We start from the raw sequence: 23,592 nt of genomic DNA on the forward strand, positions 1-23,592 counted from the left end.
GGGTGGCTGCAAGTTTGTGATTTCCCAGAGCTGACACCTTCTGGAGGACAGGCCTTTGTAGAGTAAACTAACCATGTTTACTCCCCCAAATGACCTCTGTTCTAAAGTTATACCCGCTAAACTCATGATATTCATGTTCCACTTGGGAGCAATGGCAAGTTGAAGCAAGGTCCCAAATTTGGAAATGACACACGTTTTAGAGAGATTATTAGCAGTACCCATTTGTCTACAATAATTATTATAGTAATGTGGGTGGGAGGCAAAATTTTCTTCAATAGTATGTTTTAGTGTCTTTCGATATCCACAGCAGAGAAATGGAATTGAACTTTGCTGGCTGACACTATTTCACAGGGCAGTCTGCTAGACAGCATCTGTGTATTTCTCCACCAGAACTCACTGCAACTACTGAGATTTCTTTATGAGATCAGGGTTTTCTCCAAAGTCCCACAGCCAGGATCTGAAATCAAACTCTTTATGTCCTACCTCCCTTTCAGCACGGTACCTAGGATGACAGCAGGAAAGTTTCAGACACTTGGGATTCTTGCTGGATGGAAACTATCTACAGCTAGGTAGCTTTTACTTTCTTTTATTCAATGCCTTTATTGCCAACAATCTAGTCTATAAAATATGATGGCCATTTAGTGCCATGGGACTGTGCAAAAAAGGTTCGTATTTCTCTCCCCTTCTTCTCCATTTGTGTCACATTTAGACCCTCAGTGTAGGGAACAGAACATGTGGAGAGCACTGGGGAGCCCCTGATCAGTCAGTAAACAATTAAGAAGCTGGCCTAATTCATTTCCTGAGCTAACGTGTAACCCTGCCACTGATTACCCATTTCCATTGTTTATGGAGAGGCAGGTGGATGAACAGCACTGCCTGATTTATGAAGTGCTTGCCTTCTGTAAATCACAAAGTAGAAACCCAGCATGCTGCTAATCCTAATTGGTTAAGTCCTAAGTAGGGAGTGATTAGAAAGTCTTCAGGTATCTCATGCAAATGAGAGAGATATATAGCTCCTTGGGAGGAAATTCCCTCTGTTCACAATATGCAGTAAAGTCTTTGGTCCATTGCAGCTGCTCCCTCTTGTCTCTTGCTGCTCAGCCCCTGTTGATCACCCAGTTGTTGATAAATTAGAGAGAGGGGAATAATTATGGAGAAGTATAAGCATAGAAGAAACAGAATGTTGTTTTCTTGCTTCCTCATTTATTAATTTCAATCTGGATTAATGTCTGTTTCCAATAAACCATTCATCATGAAGAAGGAGAGGTATGTGAGCCCCACAGTGTAATTTGGTAGAATGCAGACTGTTAGGTATTGGAGTTCCCTCTACTTTGATTCAATCCTACTCTGTGCTAGGAGGGGATAGAATGATATTCTCAGACTTTCAATGGCAGCCTCCTGGTTGTGACCACAGGAAGCTTAAGCTGTCATGAGAGTCCTACCTATGCCAAGGTGTCTACGTCTTTTGGGTGGAAGATTTACTGATTGATAGAGAAGTGCAGTTTTAGTTAGCAGAGGTAAAAAGGAGGCTAAAGATTTTTGAATGGTGGCCTACTTACTCTCAAGGGAAGGAATTGAGGACAGAGTGCTGTGAGAGTGAGAAATATTTAAGGGAAGAACAAGTCTTGAATGCTTAGCACAAAAACCTGCATGAGATCAAGCCAGTTAAAATTCCAGCATGGATGGGAGAGGAGCTCCTGATACCCTTTTCGTTGGGGGACCCACGAAAAGTCGATGGACTGCTGTAGTAAGAGTCAGTGTTTTTCAGGAGTGTGCCCTCGATTAAGTTTCCTTTTGTTCAGTGCAGAGCCCCACACCCATTCACAAACAGGCAGCACTAATAGCTCTTAGTGAGTTATTAAGAAAAAAACCCAAAAAACAAGGCATGGAGTTAGTAGGGGTTCTCAGAAGGTAGCAAGGAATTCTTAAAGAATAAATTACAGCAAAACTCAGAAATGAGGTTGACTATCCTCCTGTTATATATTTTGAGAAGGAGAACCTTCTGGCTAACTTATCTTTCTTTTCCTCTTTCCATTCTCAACCACCCTGTGTCTACTTTCCTTTCCCTATGTGCTTTTCCTTTCTCTCTTCCCTCATTTTTTTCTTTGGTTGGGGGAAATAAACTACAGGTGCAGCAGCAGCAGCAGCAGCAGCAGCAGCAGCAGCAGCAGCAGCAGAACCTCTGAGGTAGATGATGAGCCACCCTGCATGGAGGAGATTGACTACAGTGCAGACAGCAGCTCAGACCCAGAACACAACTTCAGTGAGCTGGACCAGCAGATCCAGGAGTGTGCCTTTAACAAGGATGAAGGAGAAGAAAAAGAGGAAGGGAGAGGGTGGAGAAGAAGATCTGTCCACGAGTCCTGAGGTTCAGTGCCAGCTATGTGTCTCTAGCCATTGGATTACACAGATCACATGAATATATAGTGCCTAAGCCAGTAGAAAAACTAGTGTGTGTGGTCTTATCTACTCTCTTTTTGTTGTTGCAAAGAAACTGGATATGTCATAATTGTATGATTTTTATATATGTAGCATGCTGTTATTGTGCTTAGAACTGGACTTGGGTGGTGTTATCCAGATTGCAATGGGTCCTCTCTACATAGACCTCAGTTCTCCACCAGTCCTGGGCCTGAAGCAGAAGGACACTATAAACAGAGAGGAGGGCTTTTCTTCCTGGGTTCTCAGTAAGAGCCCTAAGCAGTTAAGTTGCTCCAAACATAAATGTTTCCTCAAAATTATAGCATCGGAGCTTGCAGCATAGACACAAAGCTTGGTAAGATCCTGAAAGGCTTGGCAGTTCTCTAGGTCCTGGGTCATCAAACATAAAAACCTGTGAGACCAAGTCACAGCAAGTGTTGTCTTCGATGTTCTACAACAGTGTACATTTTACAGAGGCTGGCAAGGCCAGAAGCTGGACTATATTCTGTGGTAAAGAACATGGTTACTGTTTTTCACAAATTTCAAATGTGTATCTCTTAAGCCATTGAAACAGACACTGGAGATACAAGATGTTCTGGGAAACCCATTTATTGTAGAATCAGCCAGACAGATGTGGTTCATATCCTGCATCTGGCTGTGGCTTGTTCTGAGAACTTAAGCAAGTAATGAAATCTCCCTAAACTTCAGGGTTTTTAATATGTATCTTGAGAATGGGCTTATACATATCACAAAGTTGTGGTAAAGATGAAATGAGATCATATATGAAAGTACGCAACTTGGCACTTGCTACATGCTAACACTAGCTCACAGCACATTTCCCGCCCAGTACAAAGAATTCTATGTGAGTATTTGCACAGTTATGAGCAAACACTCTCTGGTGCCTCGGGTCACATGTTTGCAATGTATTCCTTGCTGGAAGAGAACTGCAAAGGGAGCCACAGAGGAGACACACAGAAATTAACATGGTGGAATGGCAGAGGGCCTTTCAGCATACAGAGGGACACAGCTTTGAGACTGAACTGTGAGATGAGCAGTGCCAGTGAGAGAAATCCTGAGACACCCTGGGAATGCAGATACAAATGGGAGAGAATGTGTATAATGTGATATTTACTGTACACACACCGTTCATATTTAGTTAGGATTGGATTTGACTATGAGAGAGGGAAATTAAAAAAAAAAAATGACAAATTTCATTAGTACTCTTCTATCATGTGGAATCCCATAGGTGGAAAATATTTGGAACTGATGTTACAGCTGTTCCATATTAGAGACCTCATGTCTGCTACTTCTCCAGATATTGAGCTCTGTGAGGTGTGGTTTCTACTCTTAATCCAGGGTGGCTGCAGAGGCCTCAGCCCTCGTATCTGCATCCCAACCTCATCAGGAACAGCAACAACAAAAACCATAAAGTACTCTCTACCCTTTAAACATTTACACAAAATAATTTTGCTTATCACAGCCACACATGACTGTAGGCCCAATTACCTTAACAATTATACTTTATTATGAACTTATTAAATGAGTGTGCCTCTCTTACTACCTGACCAGCCTAAATAAGAGGGAAAGGAGATTAAGGAAAACAAGAATGAAACCTGGATGTCAGTTCCTAGGAACGATTTTCCTGGTGTAGTCAGCAGGATTTCAGCAGACCAGCAATTCCACCAAAGTTGCTGTTGGTACCTACATGACTCTGATGTCTGTCTGAGATAGTCTCTGACATTTGATTTTTAGAACAAGAGAAACTGATGATACTGCATATTTAGTGATAACTGCCGAAGATGCGGTACCTAAACTGTCCACTAACCCAGGTATTTTTGAAACATTTAAATAATTACAGAGAAAATTCAGGGAAAGCCATGGGGCAAGGTTCTGCCACTGTTTAGCACGAAGGTGTAGAAGAAAGGCATGCCCATTGCAATTTAGAGAATTCATAACATTGATAAGTCTTTTCCTTTTACAGCTCTTATTCAAATTCTTGCTACATCACAGAAAATCCACCATTATTATTAAGAAATTCAGTGTTATGTAACATGCATGTATGGCTTAAAGGAGAAAAGAAAAGAAGGCCATTCAAATTCCAGACTCACGGAGTTTTTTAACTTCTCCTGTGTTCATCTTCCTGCCCACCCCCCCCCCACTCTCAAAAGGAAGATTTTAAAACTTCTGGATTTCTATTGAGTTGAGGAATGAAAGGCATATTCTTGTTGAAATATGAATGCCAAAAAGGGCAGGCCAAATAGTAATCCTCAGTAGGAATTAGTAACCAAGTCTTAATTATTTCAACATTTCGATTCTAGTCATCGGACTCAACTCTGAGTGACCAGGAGAAACTTAGCTTTTCCAGGAAGAAATCAGAAAAAGTCATGGCCATGGAATAGTAATTGATCTATCAGTGTGAAGGGATTATGTAAAATACCTACTATAAGCTATGTGTGAACAATAAACATTTTATTATGATTGTATAGACCATGATGAAATTATACAAAGGATAATATGAAAAATATTAACTCTTATATGGATATTTATATTGTTCTATCAAAGGAGATTAATAACTGCAGTTACTATTGAAAGATATCCATGAATTTCTTGGGCAACAACAACAATAAAAACATGCTAAGAAATGGGAAGTATGTTTTCAAAAGCCCCAATGTGTGGTTAGAGCTTGGGATTAAAATGATCAACATGACTAATTTAAGGGTTATATTTGTAGATTGAGAAAAGAGGAACATGTGAAAAAATGAAATAAAAAAAGCAGATAATGATCAGATTGGCAATATTTGGCATGAATTGATAAAAAGTCAAGTTTCATTCTGAATGTGGTGGAGGGATAGACATTTATATCAGAAACATGCCCATCATGTATGATTCAGTGCCACTGCCCATATATTCATGAATACTTGGTTGGCAACATCTCCTTGAAGACTATTTACTGTTTGAAAACTATGCCTGCATATGACAGCATGCTTGCAGGGCAGATTACATGCAGTGAGGTGAACGAGTGAGTGTGGTGTAGTTTGAACTGTGTTGAATATTAGAAGCCAAAGAGACATTGACATGGAAAGTGTTTCTGTGAGGAGTACAAGACAGAATTGAATTTCAAGGTTACCTCTGTCCATACAGACACAGACACATAGACACACACACACACACATTCACATATTCACACACGTGTGTGCTTTATTTCTTGAGCCATGAAGTTCTCTAAATGCCTTCTTTGAGTGTGTCTGTCCTTTCATGGAATTCTCTTTCTGTGTTGAGTTTCCTACGACCCAATGTGGGCTTTCAAAACTCAATTCAGCATCTGGGGAGATGGCTCAGTTAGCAAAGGACTTGGTAGACAAGCATGAGGATCTGAGTTGGAATCTCCAACATCTGTGTGAAAATCTGTGTGCTACAGTACACACCTGTAAACCCATGCAGAGGAGAGGCAGAGATTGGCTGATATCTGAAGTTTAACGGCATTCTTAAGTAGACAATCAGTAAGATTGGTGTTCAGTGTGAGACACTGTCTAGAACATTAAAGTGGAGAGATATTGAGGAAGATAGGCAATCTGTTGACTTCTGGGCTTCCACATGCATGCCCATATGTGTACACATGAACACTTGAATATTCACGCATAAGAGCACACCCGTACTCATATACCACACCACAAATGAAATCAGAATCCACTTCATATTTACCTTTGCCTCTATACAATCCTTTATGATCATCCTAAGCCTTCCTATATTCCAACAAATACACACACATATACATATTATATATATATATACATATATATTATGATATGGCTACTATTTACAAGGTTATTTATATATCTTTTATACACACATCTTACCATTGAGCACTGGATGCTAAAATGCATAATCTTGCTACTGTCCGGCATCTCTCTCTGTACCTGCCATGCTTGCTTACATGTTGAGGGATTCAAAACCATGTCACTACTATTCCCCGACTCAGCTCTGCAATGTCCAACATCTTAATGGAATTCTGTATGTTTCCTTTAAGTCCCTCTATCTCCAATAGCATATCATTATTTGCGTTACTGAAAGGGCATCTATCAGGAGCATAGGTTTAATCTCAGGCTAGTGGGTGTCCCAAGGAGTGGTTTGTATGTAGGCAGCATGAGAATGGAATGGTAGCCTTGTTCTTTGTACATGATGCAAATGTTCAAATAGCACTTTGAAGATAAAGGGACAGCATCTCCCTGTCTACAGTGACTACAGCATCCATCCAATTGCTACAGATGCCACGTTCACTTGGTTGAGAACTGGCAATAGATGTGGTACCAACCTAGCTGCCTGGCTACTGGCTATCCCACTGATGCAAATTATCATCCCACAATTCCATCCATGGCCAGTGTCTTCTGAGCTGCCAGGGCAAGGATTCAGAGTCACAAAAACATTTGAAAACAGCCTGATCCCTGAGTTATGGGATTGTATTGAGGGCTGCCAGCACATGTAAGGAAACATTATACCCCAAAGGGAGGTGAAATCTTCCTGCCCTGCTTCCATTTGTGAGTCTGGAAAACTTAGCTGTGGAATGGATTTCATATTCTGAGAGGAGCCTGTTCCTACTGCCAGGAGCAGAGGCTTCCAGGAATGCCTGACATAAGTCATCCTTGTTAGGGACTCGGCACAGTGACCCACAGGGTTGATGTGAACATTTGGATCCACATTAGAGTGATGGATTTGCTTTGCCCTGCTGGTACCTCTCACCCAGGGCCCACCAAGGGCTCCAGCCTTGGAAAGACACACAGCCAGTAGCTGGTACTCTGCAGGAGAGCTTTTTGGGCAACAATAATTCATCAGGCCTGAAGCCTGCTGTTGTCTGCCTAACAGATGGCCCCTTTTGTTTGTGTTACACTTTGGCTTTTTTGGTGCCCAGTGGATTCCTGATAACAAAGTGTTGTTCAGGAAAATTGTGCACAGTAAAGGGATATTTTGAGAAGTGTATTTCAATTCCTAACTGAACACCGTTCAGTTATGTTTCCCCAACACAATGAGCACAGCATTAAAAGGGGGAAAGAGTGGGGGGGTGGGGAGAAAGAGGGACAGAGGAAGGGAGGGGGGATGGATGGGGGAAGAGAGAGGGGAGGAAATCTGGGACCACACACAGGTATGGGGATAGACACCTTGGATTGAAAACAGACTCCTTGATGGTCAGCGCTATCTTTTGATCCTTCTGTCACAAAATGAAATGAATTCTGTCCCTGGAAGAGAGCACACACTGAATGAACTGACCACATTCAAGTCTCCTGACAAGGGACCGAGACAATCAGAAGAAACTTTTTATAGTCTCTATGGCTCTTGGTGGGTTAAAGTGTCTTTATGGTAGCAGATAAACATTAAGGTGACCCCTGACCACATGCTTCTTTGGAAGAATCTGGTTGAGGTATTGAATGTGACTTTGGTCTCTTGGTGGATGGTGAGACTTCAGTGACTTCAGTTCTCTCACAGGTGTGTAACGCACAAGCAAAGCCTACTAGCACTGTGTCTAAGTTCCAGGGCATGGAAGCCAAAGGCGTGCACTTTGTTGACTAGAGCACCAAGGCCCCTCCTGAGCTCCAAACATAGAAGGCCATTAGTATAGAAGTCAAAGGAGAGGGAGCCTCCTGCTGTGCTTAGTCCATGCTACTTGTCACTGCCAACTTGTGAGAAGGTAGGCAAAGGGACCTCCATTTTCTAATGGAAAATTTTCCCAAGGACATTTTCAAAATTCCCTTACAGGGGAAACTTCTGTAGAGGAAGGAGTTGGAATCTACCCGTGAGAAGTCAACAGTTCCCCACTCAGGGTCTTCCCACATCGCCAGAGGAGGTTAACAGAAGTGGAGCCACAACACTGAGTAAATATGGCTGTTAACTTTCTACATCCAGCTAAGACCATGGTGTGTATCACCACGTGGAATCCTAGCAGCCCTCTTGTGATGGCCGAGTTATCTGTTGAGATGTCAGGGAACCAAGAAGCTAAGGTCCCACCTAATATTATTCAGGAAGTGAGAAATGGGTTTAATACAGAAGAGTTGAGTCCTGTTTGTCCTCAAAGATCCCTGAAACCTACAAGGCCTGGGAGCATCTCCCTGTCTTTAGGAAAATGTGCTCTTTACATTAAGTTTCAAAACCTGATCAAAATAGGATCTGCTACTACTGGGTATCTTTTTGAAACATCTCAAGTTCAGATTCACCAAGTTCAAGGTCTGGCTCCTCATTATCTCCCCCACCTAAATCTCTACCTCCAAGTTTGTAAATAATCATGATCTTACTAAAGGGAATCTTTTTCCTTGTGTCTGATGCATGGCCCAGGTTCAGAGCAGAACTTTCTTAGCTCCTTGGTAAATGGATGGATCAGGAGGTGTGCTTGAGTTTGCCCTCCAGCTTTCCTGTGAGTATGACCACTGTATGTTCTCCTTGTGACATTTCTAGCATAGACTTGTACAGCTATTTCCTCCCTCCTGTCATCTCCTTTGGCTTTATCTCCTTTCTAGCTCTGGTATCTGGCAACCAGATGGTATTTGGGATAAGTTCCTTCTATTGCCACCTCTGATCCTAGCACTGAAGGGACTCGAGCACCGTTCCTGACCCATCTAGTTGGCAAGGCTTTGGATTTTCTCTCTGAGCATAATCCCAAAGCACCATGTGCTTAACTGTACTCTCCTACAGGAAGTCTCCCATGGTTTCTACATTTCCATAATGTCTTAAAAAAAAAAAAGCCTACACAGGCCTGTGAGCTCTTCCACCACTCCCAGAAGACTGTAATTTCTTGAAAAACGAAAATGATTTGTCCACCAGCTCTATTCTGTGTACCTAGCACCAGTCTCTAAGATGTGTTGACTTACTTTAAATATGTATTGAAAGATGGAGATCTTCATTTTCATCGCAGAGACCTCCTGAGAATGACCTCCTACTCTTGTTGCCTCAGTAACCTATTAAACATGGATAGGCAAGCTGTAGGAAAGCAGGGCACACGTGTGGCTGTTACTTAGGTCAGTAAAGAAGCATCCAGAAAGATAAATAAATAAATAAATAAATAAATAAATAAACAAACAAACAAAACCCCTCCTCTGTCCTGGCCTGTATTTTTCAGAAGCAGCCTTGTCTCTTTTTCTATCAATGGCCTGTAGAGGTCAGAAAAGGGCCTTACTTTCCAGTCTGTAACTGTCCTCTGTCCCCATTAGAATTCGCCTGGGTGTGTATAATTAAGCCAGCCGAGGCTCAGCACATAGGAGCGGAAACGCATTGACTTTAATAAAATAGAGTGTAAAACAAGTTTAGCTTGACTCTAGCCTTGTTTATTCTTGCATACTTTTAATACTGGTCGGTATATTCCCAGTCAAAGAGACCATTGTCCTGGGAACTGAAGCATGTCCCTTCATTGCTACTGCAGCCAGGCCTAGCAGGCAAACCACACTAGCTCAGTGCTCCTGATTCACTGCAAATAAAAACTGGAAAGGAAAAAAACATAGTTCTGATTCTTAAAGGGAAGGAGGCAATAACAATGAAGAAAAATGCGGGCACGTGAGCACGATGCACAGCACTCCCACTGATGGTCTTATCATTTTGTTTTTTTGTTTTTTTTAATAAATGTAAGTAAATTTGCAGTCCGGGGGAAAAAGTTATAGCAAGACTCAAAATGGAGCAGGCATTCTGATTAAATTGACCATGTGAAGGTATTGTTATATAGGAAATTTTGAAAGCCAAGTTATCATCACAGAGCTTGTTTCTTGGTGTTTACAAAGAGCATTTCTCAGGCAGTCCAGAAGCCAAGACTTATCATGATGTTGACATGTGACTTTATGAATGAACTTTCATTTCCCTGGGTCTCGGTTTCCCCATTGAAAACCGAGGACCTGGATCAGCTGAGATCTGAGGTCAATACCATTTCTACCATTCACTAGCCTGGCAGTGGACGCCCTGCGGAGAAAGCCACGCAGAGGCTACAGGCTGCCTGGGCCAGTGAAGAGGCAGCGTGAGGCGGCTCACACTGGTTCTCTGTCTGGAGAGGATGGAAACCGGAGCTGGACAATGATCCTTTCAGAGCCGAGAGTGATGCCCTTGACACCCTGCCAATGCCCAACAAAATAAGAGCTTCCGAAATCAGGGCTAAAAATAAATAATGAAACAAAGTGTCAACATAAACAGGAAGACGGAAAGAATAGAGCAGGGAAATTGAGTCAGCAAACTTGTGAACAGGATAGAGAAGAGTCAAATTCATTTTCATCTGCATTCTTTTGGCCTGTTAGGTGGCTGGACTCCTAGAATTCAAAGTGCTGTTGATAATGTATTTGATGCCACCCTGGGGGAGGGGGAAGAGGGCGGGGGAGCGGCATGGCTGCTCTCTCTGATCCATTTCCTTTCTGTGGCACAGTTGGCCCCTTCTCGCTGTCTCTTTGTTGGTTGTTCAAAGAGAGAGCTCTTACACAGTCCTTCTCCTGTCCCTGTCCTCCTCCTGGGCTCACGCCAGCTGCCCTCGTCGGCCTTGTCTCTCAGCATTTGGGGCCCAGCTTCCTCTTCGCCTTTCCGCAGCACACACAGGATTTCAATCAAAATGACTTTCAGATCTGATTGTTTCAGGCAGGAGGAGTGCAAGAGGTTCAGGGAAAGAGAGCTCATAGCTGTTGGGGCCATTTTGTATTCTAGCCACTCTGCACTTCCATGGCATGCAAAGAGACAGCAGACACTTAACTGCAGGGGAAACTTGACCAATTCTCCCTACAAGCCCTAATAAGGGCTTCCAGGTCTCATTTCCAGAGGTGCAGACTCAGCCTGGATAGAGTCTACCCTTCCCCCAGGCAGTTGCATACATTTAGGTATGTGCAAACATGCGCATGACTAGGCAGAAGAAAGAATGACCGTCCTGCTATGAATCAAATTCTAATGGACATTAGACACTTGGAACTGTACACTAGTAGAAAAAGATGCTTGGAGAATCAAGAGCCTCTGAGATGTCCTAAACCATGAAAATACAACATCTAATATTTAATTCTAGATTGTTTCTTATTTGGGGAGGTCTCGTTTCATCCCATATCTACCCTTCGAACTCTTCAGTTGAATTCTACCTGCTCCCAGCATCTCAGATCTAAAGATATCCAGAATAGATGAACTATGAGATTGCTTATTTTGGATGAAAACAGAAGATACCCCCAAGGAAACTCAGGAAATTTGAAAACTTTGTTTCTAAAACATTAGAGCTCAATTGTATAACACTTTAGAAGTGTGATGGTAACAATAAAACATTGGCCTATTCATTGGATGAAGTCTTAACCTTCCCATGGCCCTGGGAAGAAGTCACTATTGTTATTCCATCTTACAGATAATGCAGCACTGGCGCTACCCACAGTGTATGTTGAGAGGTTGCTAGAGAGATCAAACTAGGATCTACAGTGAGTATGCTTATGGTCCCCAATTTCCACACAGACCAATAGTACTCTAAAGAAAGGTCCTCAGGGGCGAAGGAGGCCTGTTTCTCCATGTTACTTCCACCCCCAGAGGCAGAATGGTTTTCATGGTCTCTTCAAATTTAGAAACTGATCTATGATTTTCAGCATTTTATTTTCAAACTTTGTCAAGACCCATCATTTCCCAATGTGCCCATCAATCTTGACTTTCCTCAGCCCTGTGTTCTGTATTTTGAGAGGAAAATGTCCAATGACATTTTTATTAGATTCTCTAATAAGTTGATGGCAGTAGAAGGCGATGTGATTGGAGAATGTGAGAAATAGAGAAACACACTACATGTTTTCCCCAAACAAATGTTCGGAGCAACATTTTAAAAGTTAAACATTAATTTCAAACAGTGGTTAAGTAAATATCATAGAAGAATACGGTCCTCACAAAACCACATGTGGGTTGGGATAAGTAGTGTGTGCCTTAGGGTGCCTGCTGTGGATCAGCAAATACATTTCCTAGATGTCTACTGATGAAGCCTGTGGGTGCTCCGAATCACATCTCCTGCTCATCTGGTGATAAAACTTTCTTCAGAGTTCTATTTCTAGAAGCTCTGGCAGAGGGCTGGGGCAAGCCCATCTCCCCCTATGCTAAGATCTGTTCTGCAACATAAAACACCAACTCATTTCAGATACTTTTCAATTGATTTTTACAAGGACATGATTTTATACTTCTAATTCTTAAACAATGTCTGACTCTCAGCTTTATTTAACTTCTACTTAAAAATCAATGCTTACATGAGCCAGCTACTCCAACAAGTCCACTCTACTCAGCAAAGAACAATTTGAGAAACCACACTTGACTCAGCTTTCTCTATCCTCTGTTGTGTTGGGTTTCCATGGAGTTTTGTTTACCCCAGTGATGGTCCCTACAATCAGTTTACCTTAGCCATGATTTTTTTTCTGAATATTCTTGTTTTTTGTTGGATTGTTGATTGCTATTTTTGATGTTTCATTGGAAGTGGCTATAAGATTACATGACCAATGACACAACAAAAATGTAAGGGCACACAAGGCTCAAAAAGCAGATTGAAGCCAATACTCAAATATTTAAGAACCACTGACAATTATGTCTACCTTATGTTCTCTTTCTCTCTCCCCATCTCTTTCTCAAGAATGTTTATTAATTCTTACATAATTTTATACTCTGTGATTTAAATATATTTACACTTCTTGCAGCCCCTCTAAACTTTGAGTTTTCTTTTTTTTTTCCCCACCTCCAATGAGCCAGGTTTCTGTTGCCCAACTAGTCTTTGAAGTAGGGCCTTCCCTGGTGTGTGGTCAACTTAACCAGGGTCCGATCCTTTAAGAATGCTGACTCTGGGTCCAGGAACCCCACAAGAAGACCACAAAGGCTGCTGGATATGGACCCAGGGGGCCCTGCCCAAACTGTTGTACCAATCAATGACAATGCATGCAGTAAACCTAGACCCCTGTTCAGATGTAGCCAATGTACAGCTCACTCTCCACAGTCGTGGGGAGAGCAGGGACTGCCTCTGACATGAACTCTGGTGCCCCCTATTTTACCACTTTCTCTTTGATGGGAAGGCCTGGTGGCACTTGGAGGAAGGGGAAACAGGTTGTCCAGATGAGACTTGATTGGCTGTAATCATATGGTGGGAGAGGAGGTCCCCTTCTGTCACAAGTCTAGGGAAGGGAAATAGGGTGAAAAAGGGAGAGAAGGAGGAGGAGGAACAGGAAGATACATGTGAGGGGATAACAATCGGGATGTGATCTGAATAAATAATATTGACTCTGCTTCTCCTAGAAGCTATTACATGCAAACAGATCCTCAGCCCATGGTAGAATTTCATGCCTATTTTCTTCCCTTTGTGCCAATTTTTTTCTCGTTTGAGCTTGCACAGGTCTTGTACATGTTGTCTCAATACCTGTGAGTTCATAAGTACTCTGCTCAGCTATGTCCAGAAAACACTGTTCCCTTAATATATCTACCACCTTTGTCTCTTAAACCCCACTTCCCCCATTTCTGAAAGAAATCCCTGAGCCTTAGGAGTACTTAAGCCCATTTAGGGCCAGGTGTTCCACTTTTTTATTCTCTGCACATTGCCTGGTTGAAAGTCTCTCTTCTGACACTTGCTGAAGGGAGGATACTCTCTGAAGTGGGTTGGGAATTGCTCTGAACTGGAAAGAACATCCTTTCTGGGAGCTGAGCATGACCACGAGTCGTCAAAGATCAGAACAAGATACAGACAGAAGTTTGCGTAGGTTGCATTATTCACACTCCGTGCAGCTGTGGCTTTCATCTGAGCCCTGTGTGGTGTGTTCACATCACCATATGTTTCTCAAAGTTTTAAGTTGTTGTCCAGAATGCAGATTTTCTCTCTGCTATCACTTCCCATCTTAGTTTTGGAGACAAGGTCTTGCCCTGAACCAAGAGCTCACTGACTGGCTAGGCTGGCTAGCCAGAGAGCCCCCAAGATCCTCCTGTCTTTGCTTGGCAGTGATGGCTTTGCAGAAGGTGTGAGCCACCATACCCAGCTTCTGATGTGAACACTGTGGACATGAACTCGTGTCCTCATGCTTACATAGTAAGCACTGTATCTGCCATGCCCCTTGGCCAGGAATGCACATTCTCTTATTGTCTTCTGTTCAGGTATCCTTCAGAAGCAGAGAATGATGCTAACATTTGAAAGCATAATGTGAGCCTCTAGAAATATTTATTTTATTTTTAAAAATTACTTAAGTGTATATGCATATGTACAAAGGTCTTCAAAAGCCAGAAGAGGATGTCAGTTTCCTAAACTTGGAGATGCCGGCTGTTCTAAGTCACCTGATATGGGTGCTGAGAACTCCTTTGCAGAACAGCGAGACCTCTTAACCCAATGATCCATCTCTCCAGTCCACAAAGTGCTGGGGAAGTTCTCATATTTACCTGAAGAACTGACAGTAAATGAGTAGATATCACACAAGGGCTTCCTTAAAAACATCTTATGTGCAATTACTGGGGAAATTGGGTTAATTTTATTATTTTCTAATTTATTTGTTGGATCACATTATATTTACTTCATCAGTAAATGTAAGTATTGTCTCAAAGACATACATGTTTAGAATAAGAAGTCATGAATAAAATGGGCTAATAAATATGAGACTGTGTTTATTTCAACAATAGTGTTTGGTGATAGTGGGGGGTCTGTACTATTTTAAAACTGTGAGAAAATCACAGAAGAAAATAGTGATATGACCAAAATGTTACAAAAAAAAGTAACATCCAGAAAGCTGAAAGCCAAGTAAACAGAAGGCATAAAACTGTCAAAGTTGAGTAATGGTAGTTATAAATTTAAGTGCCATGAATTATACCACTAAGTGTCATAGAATATCAAGCATGATCAGGGAAAGGAATGGAAACTATTTTTCATTTATTATCTAAAATTAAACAAAAGGATTTTCATAATGAAACCAACCTAGGTAGAAAAGAAGAAACTAGCAACAGACCTCTAGGGACCAATGAGAAAGATTAAAATGCAAACAGTGTAGCTCCAAATGAAGAACCCAGACACAAGCAAGGCCGGGGGCGGGGGGGAAGGAAATGCCAGCAGTAGGAGCCATTTAGCGATCTGAGCTGCTATAGACAGCCTTGGTGACCAAGATGAAGCTTTTCAATCTGTCTAGGACAAAACGTGGCAAGAAAGACACAGGAAATGCCGACGGTTTTCACCCAGAGCACCTTCACAAGAAGCAAAAGGTACAGACCTGAGGCAGGAGGCTGGTGGGAGGCAGTTGTCCCAGCCACACACTGGGAAGGTGACAGTATCCTAACTCCTATTCCTCATCCTTTATTTTCATCTTACACTAGGTAGCTTTTCAAGTATAACGAATAAGTAGAAAGGGTAACTAGGTCTGCTGAATTATGTGAGCTTAGGACAGATTAAGGTGAACTGAAGGGACAGTCTCCTTCAGTTGTCTGCATGATGCATTAACTTGACATTCAAGGATCTCTACACTGTAGCCTGCCCTGACTTCTTTGCGTGCTTATCTGCAAAAGTGCAGGGCCCAGGAGCCAGATTCCATCCAAACAGGGCTCTGTTCCATTTCCTGACTCTCTCTGGCAGGGGTCTCACCTCCTCAACCTTTTAGACTGTTTCTCCTTCTCTTCAAAAAACAGTTCAGATCTTAAATTGCCCTCTAATCTAAATATGATTTATAAATCCTCTCTATTCTTCCATCTATGACCTCTTATAGCATTTACTATTCAATTACCTATGTCTGTTTATGCTCCACTAACTGGCCATTTGTCTCTTTCACTGTGGTCTTCTATTTTACATGTGTCTGTCACATGTTGGTCAGCACACTGTTTACCACTGAAACCAAGACCACGACATTTTTTTTAAACATTGCTCATTATTTTGAATTTCTTAATTTTACATTGTTTATTGATATTTATTATCTTATCAAGGGCTCACTATAACATTTCATGCTAAACATTGTTTTCTATATTTTGCTAATGAGATAAAGAGAAATTGAAGCTAACAATAACTTACACAGCTGACACGTGTCACAAAAAATATTTGAATCCATGTAAATTGGGTAAAAAATTTTCTACTTTCCTGATGATTACATATTTTTTGTATCGTAGCTATAAATATCAATAAAAATAAAAGACATAACCTAAACAAATACAAAAGAGGTTCTTCATAAATGTATCAATTATTTTAATTTCATTTTCATATACATTTTATGGCAATATCTCTAAAGTAAATTAAATGTGTATGTGAATTGTCAAGTCAGACTTGTTTATATATCCACTTTCTAAACCACACACACACACACACACACACACACACACACACACACACACGGGTGCACGTGCATGGATACAAATCAGAAATGCAGCAGAAACACAAACGTTCTCACCATGACAGATTAGCTAGTAAGTACTGCTTGGGGATCTGCCTGAAAGGACGCTGCTGTGCCAATAGCACAATGACTGATGCTCATTGCCAAGGACATGGAGAACCTTTAGTCTCATTCAAGGAGAAAAGTGTGTAATTGTAACAGAATGCTTCAGAGCTCAATTTTATTGCAGGCATGCCCAGAGCTTATTGATTAGGCTTATGGTCAGCATATTACTTTGAAGCGGGGCCCTGTTAGTAGAGATATTAGCTCTGAAGGGACTCTTGTGTTGAAAAGCTTTGCGTTCATTCTTGTATTAATCATGATTCTGCAAAGTATAATGAATGGGAAGAGTGCTCAGCAGGCAAGTTGTTTGTTCAGTTTCCCAGGGCAGTCTCTATTCAGAAGAGAGGAGCATGGCAGCACAGGAACTTATTAAGGAGAGAGAAGCCTGGCAATTGGAGCAAGAGCTGTGGAGGGGGCGGCAGTTTCAGAGTATTCACGGGTTAGCTGGGTCTGCACTTCTTCACGTCACACACATCTGTGTGGCTGATGAGAAGCACAACTTTTTCCTACATTGTGACTACTCGCCCCTCAGCACTTCTCCATCGTGAAAACTGGCCATGTGGCTTTTAAAGCAAGCATGAGATCCACTGCTGGAAAGTAAATCACAGCCTGTGACAAAGTCTAATATGATATACATCTAAACAAGTTCCCAAGTAAACATTGATGATGTTGGTCCAGGGTCCACCCTTGGAGAACTGTTGCTCTATTTGACATGCTGTGTCAATATGACATAGGGACATCAGACTCTCTTGAGAAACTGGTATTATAACTACGTGGGTAGACAGCTTTTCTCAGTCCTCAGTATTTTTTTCTGCTTCTATTTTACTGTTCTCCCTTATACCTCTGAGAATGTAGAGAACTTTTCTGTATCACATAATGCCCATGATCTATTATCCTTGGAGCTTTTGTAGGCTAAGTAGCTGTCCATCAAATAGATGCTAACATGGTTCCAATCACAGTAGGACCTCATATTTTTGTCTTCACAAGAAAGTTGGGAGCCATTGGCCCAGAAGGGGAAAAGCATTGTCCTCTACTTCATCACCCCTGCTTTCCTTCCATGTCATTCAGTTTCCTGTCTTCCTGATTTCTCTCAAGTTACTATTCTGTTCCTCTCTCTCCTCTCCTCTTTGGGCTTATGAAAGCCTCTGCTGTTTTCTTTTCCACAGATATGAAAAGGTGTTGTGGATGAGTGTGGTCTGCATTGACAACTTTATTTTCTATAGCTTTATTTCCTCTTTTGTTATCTTTGGTGCACAAATCCTTTCTGAAGAGAATGACTGTTTTGATTCTTAGTCTATAGAATCGTGATGTAACAAAGCAAACTATACCTTTGACTCTCTTCAGGAAACATATATGTCTACTACACTGACTGCTTGATCAGAGGGAGGGAGGGAGAAGAGAGAAAGAGAGAGAGAGAGATCATTTGTATTTATTAAATCAGTAGCTACAGATTTCCCAGATTGGAGATGTTAGAAAAAATATAATTGAACTGAGCATGTACAGACTTTTCTCGTGCCATTATGTCTTAATTATACTGCAGCAACTACTTAAGTCATGCTTGTATAGAGATAATATAAGCAAGATAAAAATGATTTAAAAGTACACATGACAATGTATACAGATTACAGGAAAATATACCATTCTATACAAGGGACTTGAATATCCATGGCTTTTGGTAAGTGAGAGGTATTCCTTGGACCAATCTCCTGTAAATATAAAATGATTATTTGTCTGTCCGCTTATACATTCATATATATATATATATTAATTTATAGGTTATGCACTTCACTGAATATAGTTTGCTCTATATATCTAGTCAACAATCAATAAACATAGAGGTATCAAGTCAAACAAGAAGAAACTGATGCAATGAGATCCCTGTAGGAGCCATTTAAACTATGAATAGCAAGCTAATGATTTATTTAGATCATGGAAACATGTTGAAAATTCAGAAAGCAATTGAGCCCATGAAGGAAATGGAAGTCATAAAAATGCTGGGTCCCTGTGCTATCACAATCTATGTTAAGCAGATAAAGGAGCCAGAGCTGGAGGGGAATAGGGTCCATGAAGGAGCAGAGGCAAAGAGAGGCCAAGACAGAGAGCACTGCCTCACATGAGAAGGCTGGAAGAAGGGGCCTGGCATGCCTTGTTTGCAAGAGTTTCTGGCCCTGTTTGACAACATCATCATCTTTTTTTTTTTTTTTTTTTTTTTTTTTTTTTACTTAGAGACCCAAAACCTTTTATTTAGAGTTGTTCAATTAGAAGTGGCATGGTGTGTGTGTGTGTGTGTGTGTGTGTGTGTGTGTGTGTGTGTATGTGTGTTGGGGTCTTTCTTGCTTTACCCCTCTTATTCTTCCAAGGCTACCAAGTCTTTACAAAATTGAAAGAACAGGCATCTTGACAGGGAGCAGTGTCTCTTCCTAGTCTTTCTTCCTTTGCTCCTATGAACTGCACACGCTTTGCGCATGTTTGTGTCATTTAAATCTCATTTACCTACTTAGAACACGCCTCCTTCCTCTCCCCAGCCTCACCCCTTTTGTCATATTCCCTTCTATCTTAGTTAAATGAATAAAAGCTGATACTTCTTATTGAATGCATAAAGCTAGTAAAGTTCATCCTCATTTTCACCTGTTTCCTTACATGAACTGTCGATCTGTGTTCATTTAAAATGATTTATGGTTTCCCTACAGTTTATTCCAGTGTTGGCCATCTCCTCCCCCAACTCTGGCATTCAATTGTTTTGTATAAATTTCATTGGCTGCATCAACTCTTGACATTCTCTTAAGAGAAGACAAGTTGACTTGGTGTGAAGGACAGGAGTACTCAAATCCAACCCAGCAGTTTTCAGTGGAGAAGCACAACAGGGTGAGATACTGTTTCCTTGCATGTCTTTGCAGTTGGAGTTTTAAAAACATCAATATTATTATATGGAAGCAGCTTTACATTACAATTCCTAGGCCTCTCATAAATATGGGGGAAAAAATCTCTAGCTGTGTTTCAGTCTTGTGAATATCCCTTCCCTGAATATCAAGTTCAAAGCTGATTGTTCCCACCATTTTCATTGCCTTGGCATGCATGGCCTGAGAGAAACAGCTGAAGAAGAAGCAAGCCAGCACCTAGGAAAAAGGCATAGCACTCTAAAAAGCTACAAACTTTGTGTGTGTGTGGGCGGGATAGGGGGTAGGGGAGGGAAGGGCAGGGCAGGAGGAGGGTGGGGGAGGGCTGGAGCAGGTGGGGGTGGGTGTGTCTCAGTTAGCAGAGTGTTTCCTGGGGTGCCTGATGCCTTATCACCACACAAGCAGCGAATAGTGGTCCATGCCTTTAATTATAGTGCTCAGGAGTCAGAGGCAGAAAGGTCAAAGAAAGGTTCATGGTTATCCTCGGCTATATAGTGACTTGGAGGCCAATCTGTAAACACACAGGCGCGCGCGCGCGCGCGCGCGCGCACACACACACACACACACACACACACACACACACACACACACACACTAAGAAAATGAAAAGAAAGTTATGGTGAAAATGAGGTACTTTTTAAATAAACAGTTCAGTGCTGTGGGGTTTCCAAAGTATCAGGACTCCTTGATATTACCAATGAGTTTGGACTTCTTGGGATAGGAGTAGATCTGGGCTTTGAAAGATATTTCAGCTTTGAGTAGAGCTGGCAAACTCCCAATAATAGCCTTCCTTATGGTCACTGGCATTCATCTCTGGCTCCCACTGAAGTGCTATATATCATATTCACAGATAAACAGGGCCCGCTCCCTGGACCGTGCAGCCCAGAAGGCGCCTGTCTCTGGAGATCGCATACCTGCCTTTTGTTCAATTGTATAACCATCCTTTAGCAGACCTATGCTCTACTAAGCAGAGGCAAAGGCGTTTGTTATGTGGCTCTCCTGAAGCTGTGAAGCCCAAGCCCTGTCGTTTCCTTGCCATTTCTCTTTTCTCCCATGCCTGCCTCCCCACGGACTCCACAAGCCCAGCAATGTGTTGTGCCCTAAGTGCTAACGGTAAAAACACAAATAAATTTCAAGTAAAAGCGTAGTCAAGGGCTCACCCTCGCTCCCCACGCTACAAAAGAGAGCAAATGGGAAAGGGAGGTTGGAGTGTTAGTTCTTGTTCCTGTTCAAACCCTGACAGTAGTTGTAGGTAGGTCACATCTCTCTGAAAGAATACTAGAGTGAAAAATCAAGTACAGTGCCACCTTCCACCTGGTACAACTCTGACCAGGGGTGCGGGATGTGGGTGTAAATCTACATAAACAAAGTCTCAGCTTGGGTATCAATGACAGGAAGTAGTCTAGCAGTGGAGAAGAGATCCATTCTGTTTGGGGACATTGCTTTGAGTGACAGAGGAGAGAGAGATCATGGCGGGACAAGGGGGAGGGAGAGAGAGAGAGAGAGAGAGAGAGAGAGAGAGAGAGAGAGAGAGAGAGAGAGAGAGAGAGAGAGAGAGAGAGAGAGAGAGAGAGAGAGATCATGGTGGGACAATGGGGGGGGAGAGGGAGAGAGTGTGCTCTGGTTAACTAGAAATAATCTGTTCACTTTGACCTCTCAAATTAGTGGATGTTTGCTTGCACAGAACACATAATTTTTTTTTAAATTCACTTTCCATCCTGTCATAACCCCATCCTTCCTCACCTCCCAGTCCTTCCCTCTCTCCTTCTCCCTCATCACCCCTATTCCTCAGAAAAGGGGAGCACCCTTATCTGGCCTGAGCATGTCCTCTTCACCTGTGGCTTGGCAAGGCTGTCCCTCCACAGTGAGTAATTGGAAGGCTGGCAAGAGAGTCCATGTCAGTTTTAAAAGTAAATAAACAATTATATTTTTTTTCTAGAGAATGAAAACAAAAACAAAAACACCACAACACATTGGTCTGCTATGTATTAGCTTTCTGTTCTAGGGTTCATGGATCACTGACACAAAATGATTACAAACAAAATGCTCGGGAAAAATGTAGTAAGAAATATTAAATTTTCTCTTTGAAAAATACTGAAGTTGATGGGCATGGGGTGCATGCCTGTAATCCCAGCAGGTGGGATGGCAGAGGCAGGCAGAGGCAGGCAGATCTCTGTAAGTTCAAGGCCAGTGTAGTCTACAAAGCAAGTCCAGGACAGCCAAGGTTACACAGAGAACCCCTATCTCAAAAAACAAAAACAAGAACAAAAAACACAAAACAGAAAACAAGGGGAAAAAAATAAGAAAAAATTGAAACTAAAATGATTAGTAGTGTACTCTTTGTTATAATTCCACTGATATTACATATGCTTAAAAGACTGTTTTTACATTTTATTTGTCCTGAAACTTCAAAGTGTGATTGTAAGAGGATGGGGTGGAAACACTTTGAATTCTATTGGGAAACATTTTCCTGGAGTACTTATTTGCTTCTCATAACAAGCCAATATCATCATTTATAATCATAACCCCGAAGGCATCGTGGTTGCCTAAATACATAAACAAAATGAAATGTACAATTTGCAAGATCTTAAGTTGAAGACGTTAAAAAGCCACAGTGATTTAGGGAAAGAAAGGCAGTAAACATAAAAAAGCGATGCCATCTAGACATGTTTATTAAATGCCTATTTGTGGATCTGTTTGATATTCTAAAGGACAAGACAAATGTAATTGCAGAACCATAGAACTGTGAAGCTGAAAAGAATTAAAGCTGCATCTTATCTGGCTTTCATGTTGATGATGAAGGAGCTGAGGCTAAGGAAGGAGCAGTATCCAGGCTCCCAAGATGAGCTCAATGCTCTCCATACTCTTCCTCTAAATACCTTTCTCTATTGATATCTCTAAGCGTGTCATATACCTTTATATAGCCAAACCAAAAAATAAGCAAATGGTACAGCAAAAACAGACACAAATATTAAATTTGGTTCTGTCAATGTATTTAAAAATGGAAACTATCATTGATAAGGAGATGGCTCATTCAGTAAGGTGCTGGCTTTGCAAGCATGAGGATCTGACTTCAATCTCTAGAACTCACATAAAAATTCCAGGTGTGGTGGCATATATGTGCAATCCCAGTTCTGAGGAAATGGGGATGACAGGAAGGTCCCTGAGGTTTGCTGGCCAGATATCCTGGCCTATTTGGTGACTTCCAGGTCTCTCAGAGAGCCCATCTCAAGGAAATGGCAACCAAGGAAATCAACTGAGATAATCTTCAAACATGAACACACTCACATACATGTGCATAACACCTGTGCACATATGTGAACCTCCCTGACACACATGAACAGAGAAAGACCCAGGGGGGTTAGTTTTTTTCAGGACTTTTCATCTGGTGATATTTATTTGATTAAAGCAACACACTAGTTCTTTCACTTTCTAAGAGAGAATCATGTATAGCAATGAACTATTTGGACAGTGTATACTGCAAGGCTGCCTAAAATTTCTTCCAGCCCCTTGTGGCAATGTGGATTTGCCTAGAATTGGAAGCCAGGGAATTGCTAGGAAAGAGAATGGCCTAGAATAAATCAAATCATGAGGCTTAGGGGGCGAACAATGAGGTCACATGTAGTCGGCCCCAGGAGGCAAAGACAGGACTGCTCCCTGTGGTTTGGTCTTGAGTGTTGTATTTATTTTTCAAAATCGCTTTATAGTGACATCAACTATGGCGCACTCCACATTCCAGCACCGTTTTCTGCATAATAGCCCATTATGAAGGCATTGCTGAAGGCAGAAATTAACCTTTTAGAGAAATTTCCTTCCATTAAGACTAGGTGCATGAATCCAGAATGATTTTCTTTCTGATGGGAAGATGTCTTAGCCAGCATTTAAATGTCTATAAAAAA

At 41.6% G+C, this 23,592-nt stretch overlaps 1 protein-coding gene across 2 annotated transcripts in view; it reads left to right on the forward strand.

Moving 5' to 3' along the window:
* Positions 1 to 5,149, forward strand: part of AGBL1 (AGBL carboxypeptidase 1) — an 880,118-nt gene extending 874,969 nt beyond the window's left edge. The window contains exon 23 of one of the 2 annotated variants that reach the window (XM_084772153.1): positions 2,130 to 5,149. In XM_084772153.1, coding sequence (XP_084628279.1) covers positions 2,130 to 2,367 — 238 coding nt within the window. In that variant the 3' untranslated portion in view covers positions 2,368 to 5,149. The remainder of the gene's footprint in view (positions 1 to 2,129) is intronic. The other variant, XM_084772154.1, reaches the window with a different exon arrangement.
* Positions 5,150 to 23,592: the final 18,443 nt, after the last annotated feature.

This window comes from Acomys minous, assembly GCF_964271855.1.
Source record: "Acomys minous genome assembly, chromosome: 2".
Lineage (NCBI taxonomy): Eukaryota > Metazoa > Chordata > Mammalia > Rodentia > Muridae > Acomys > Acomys minous.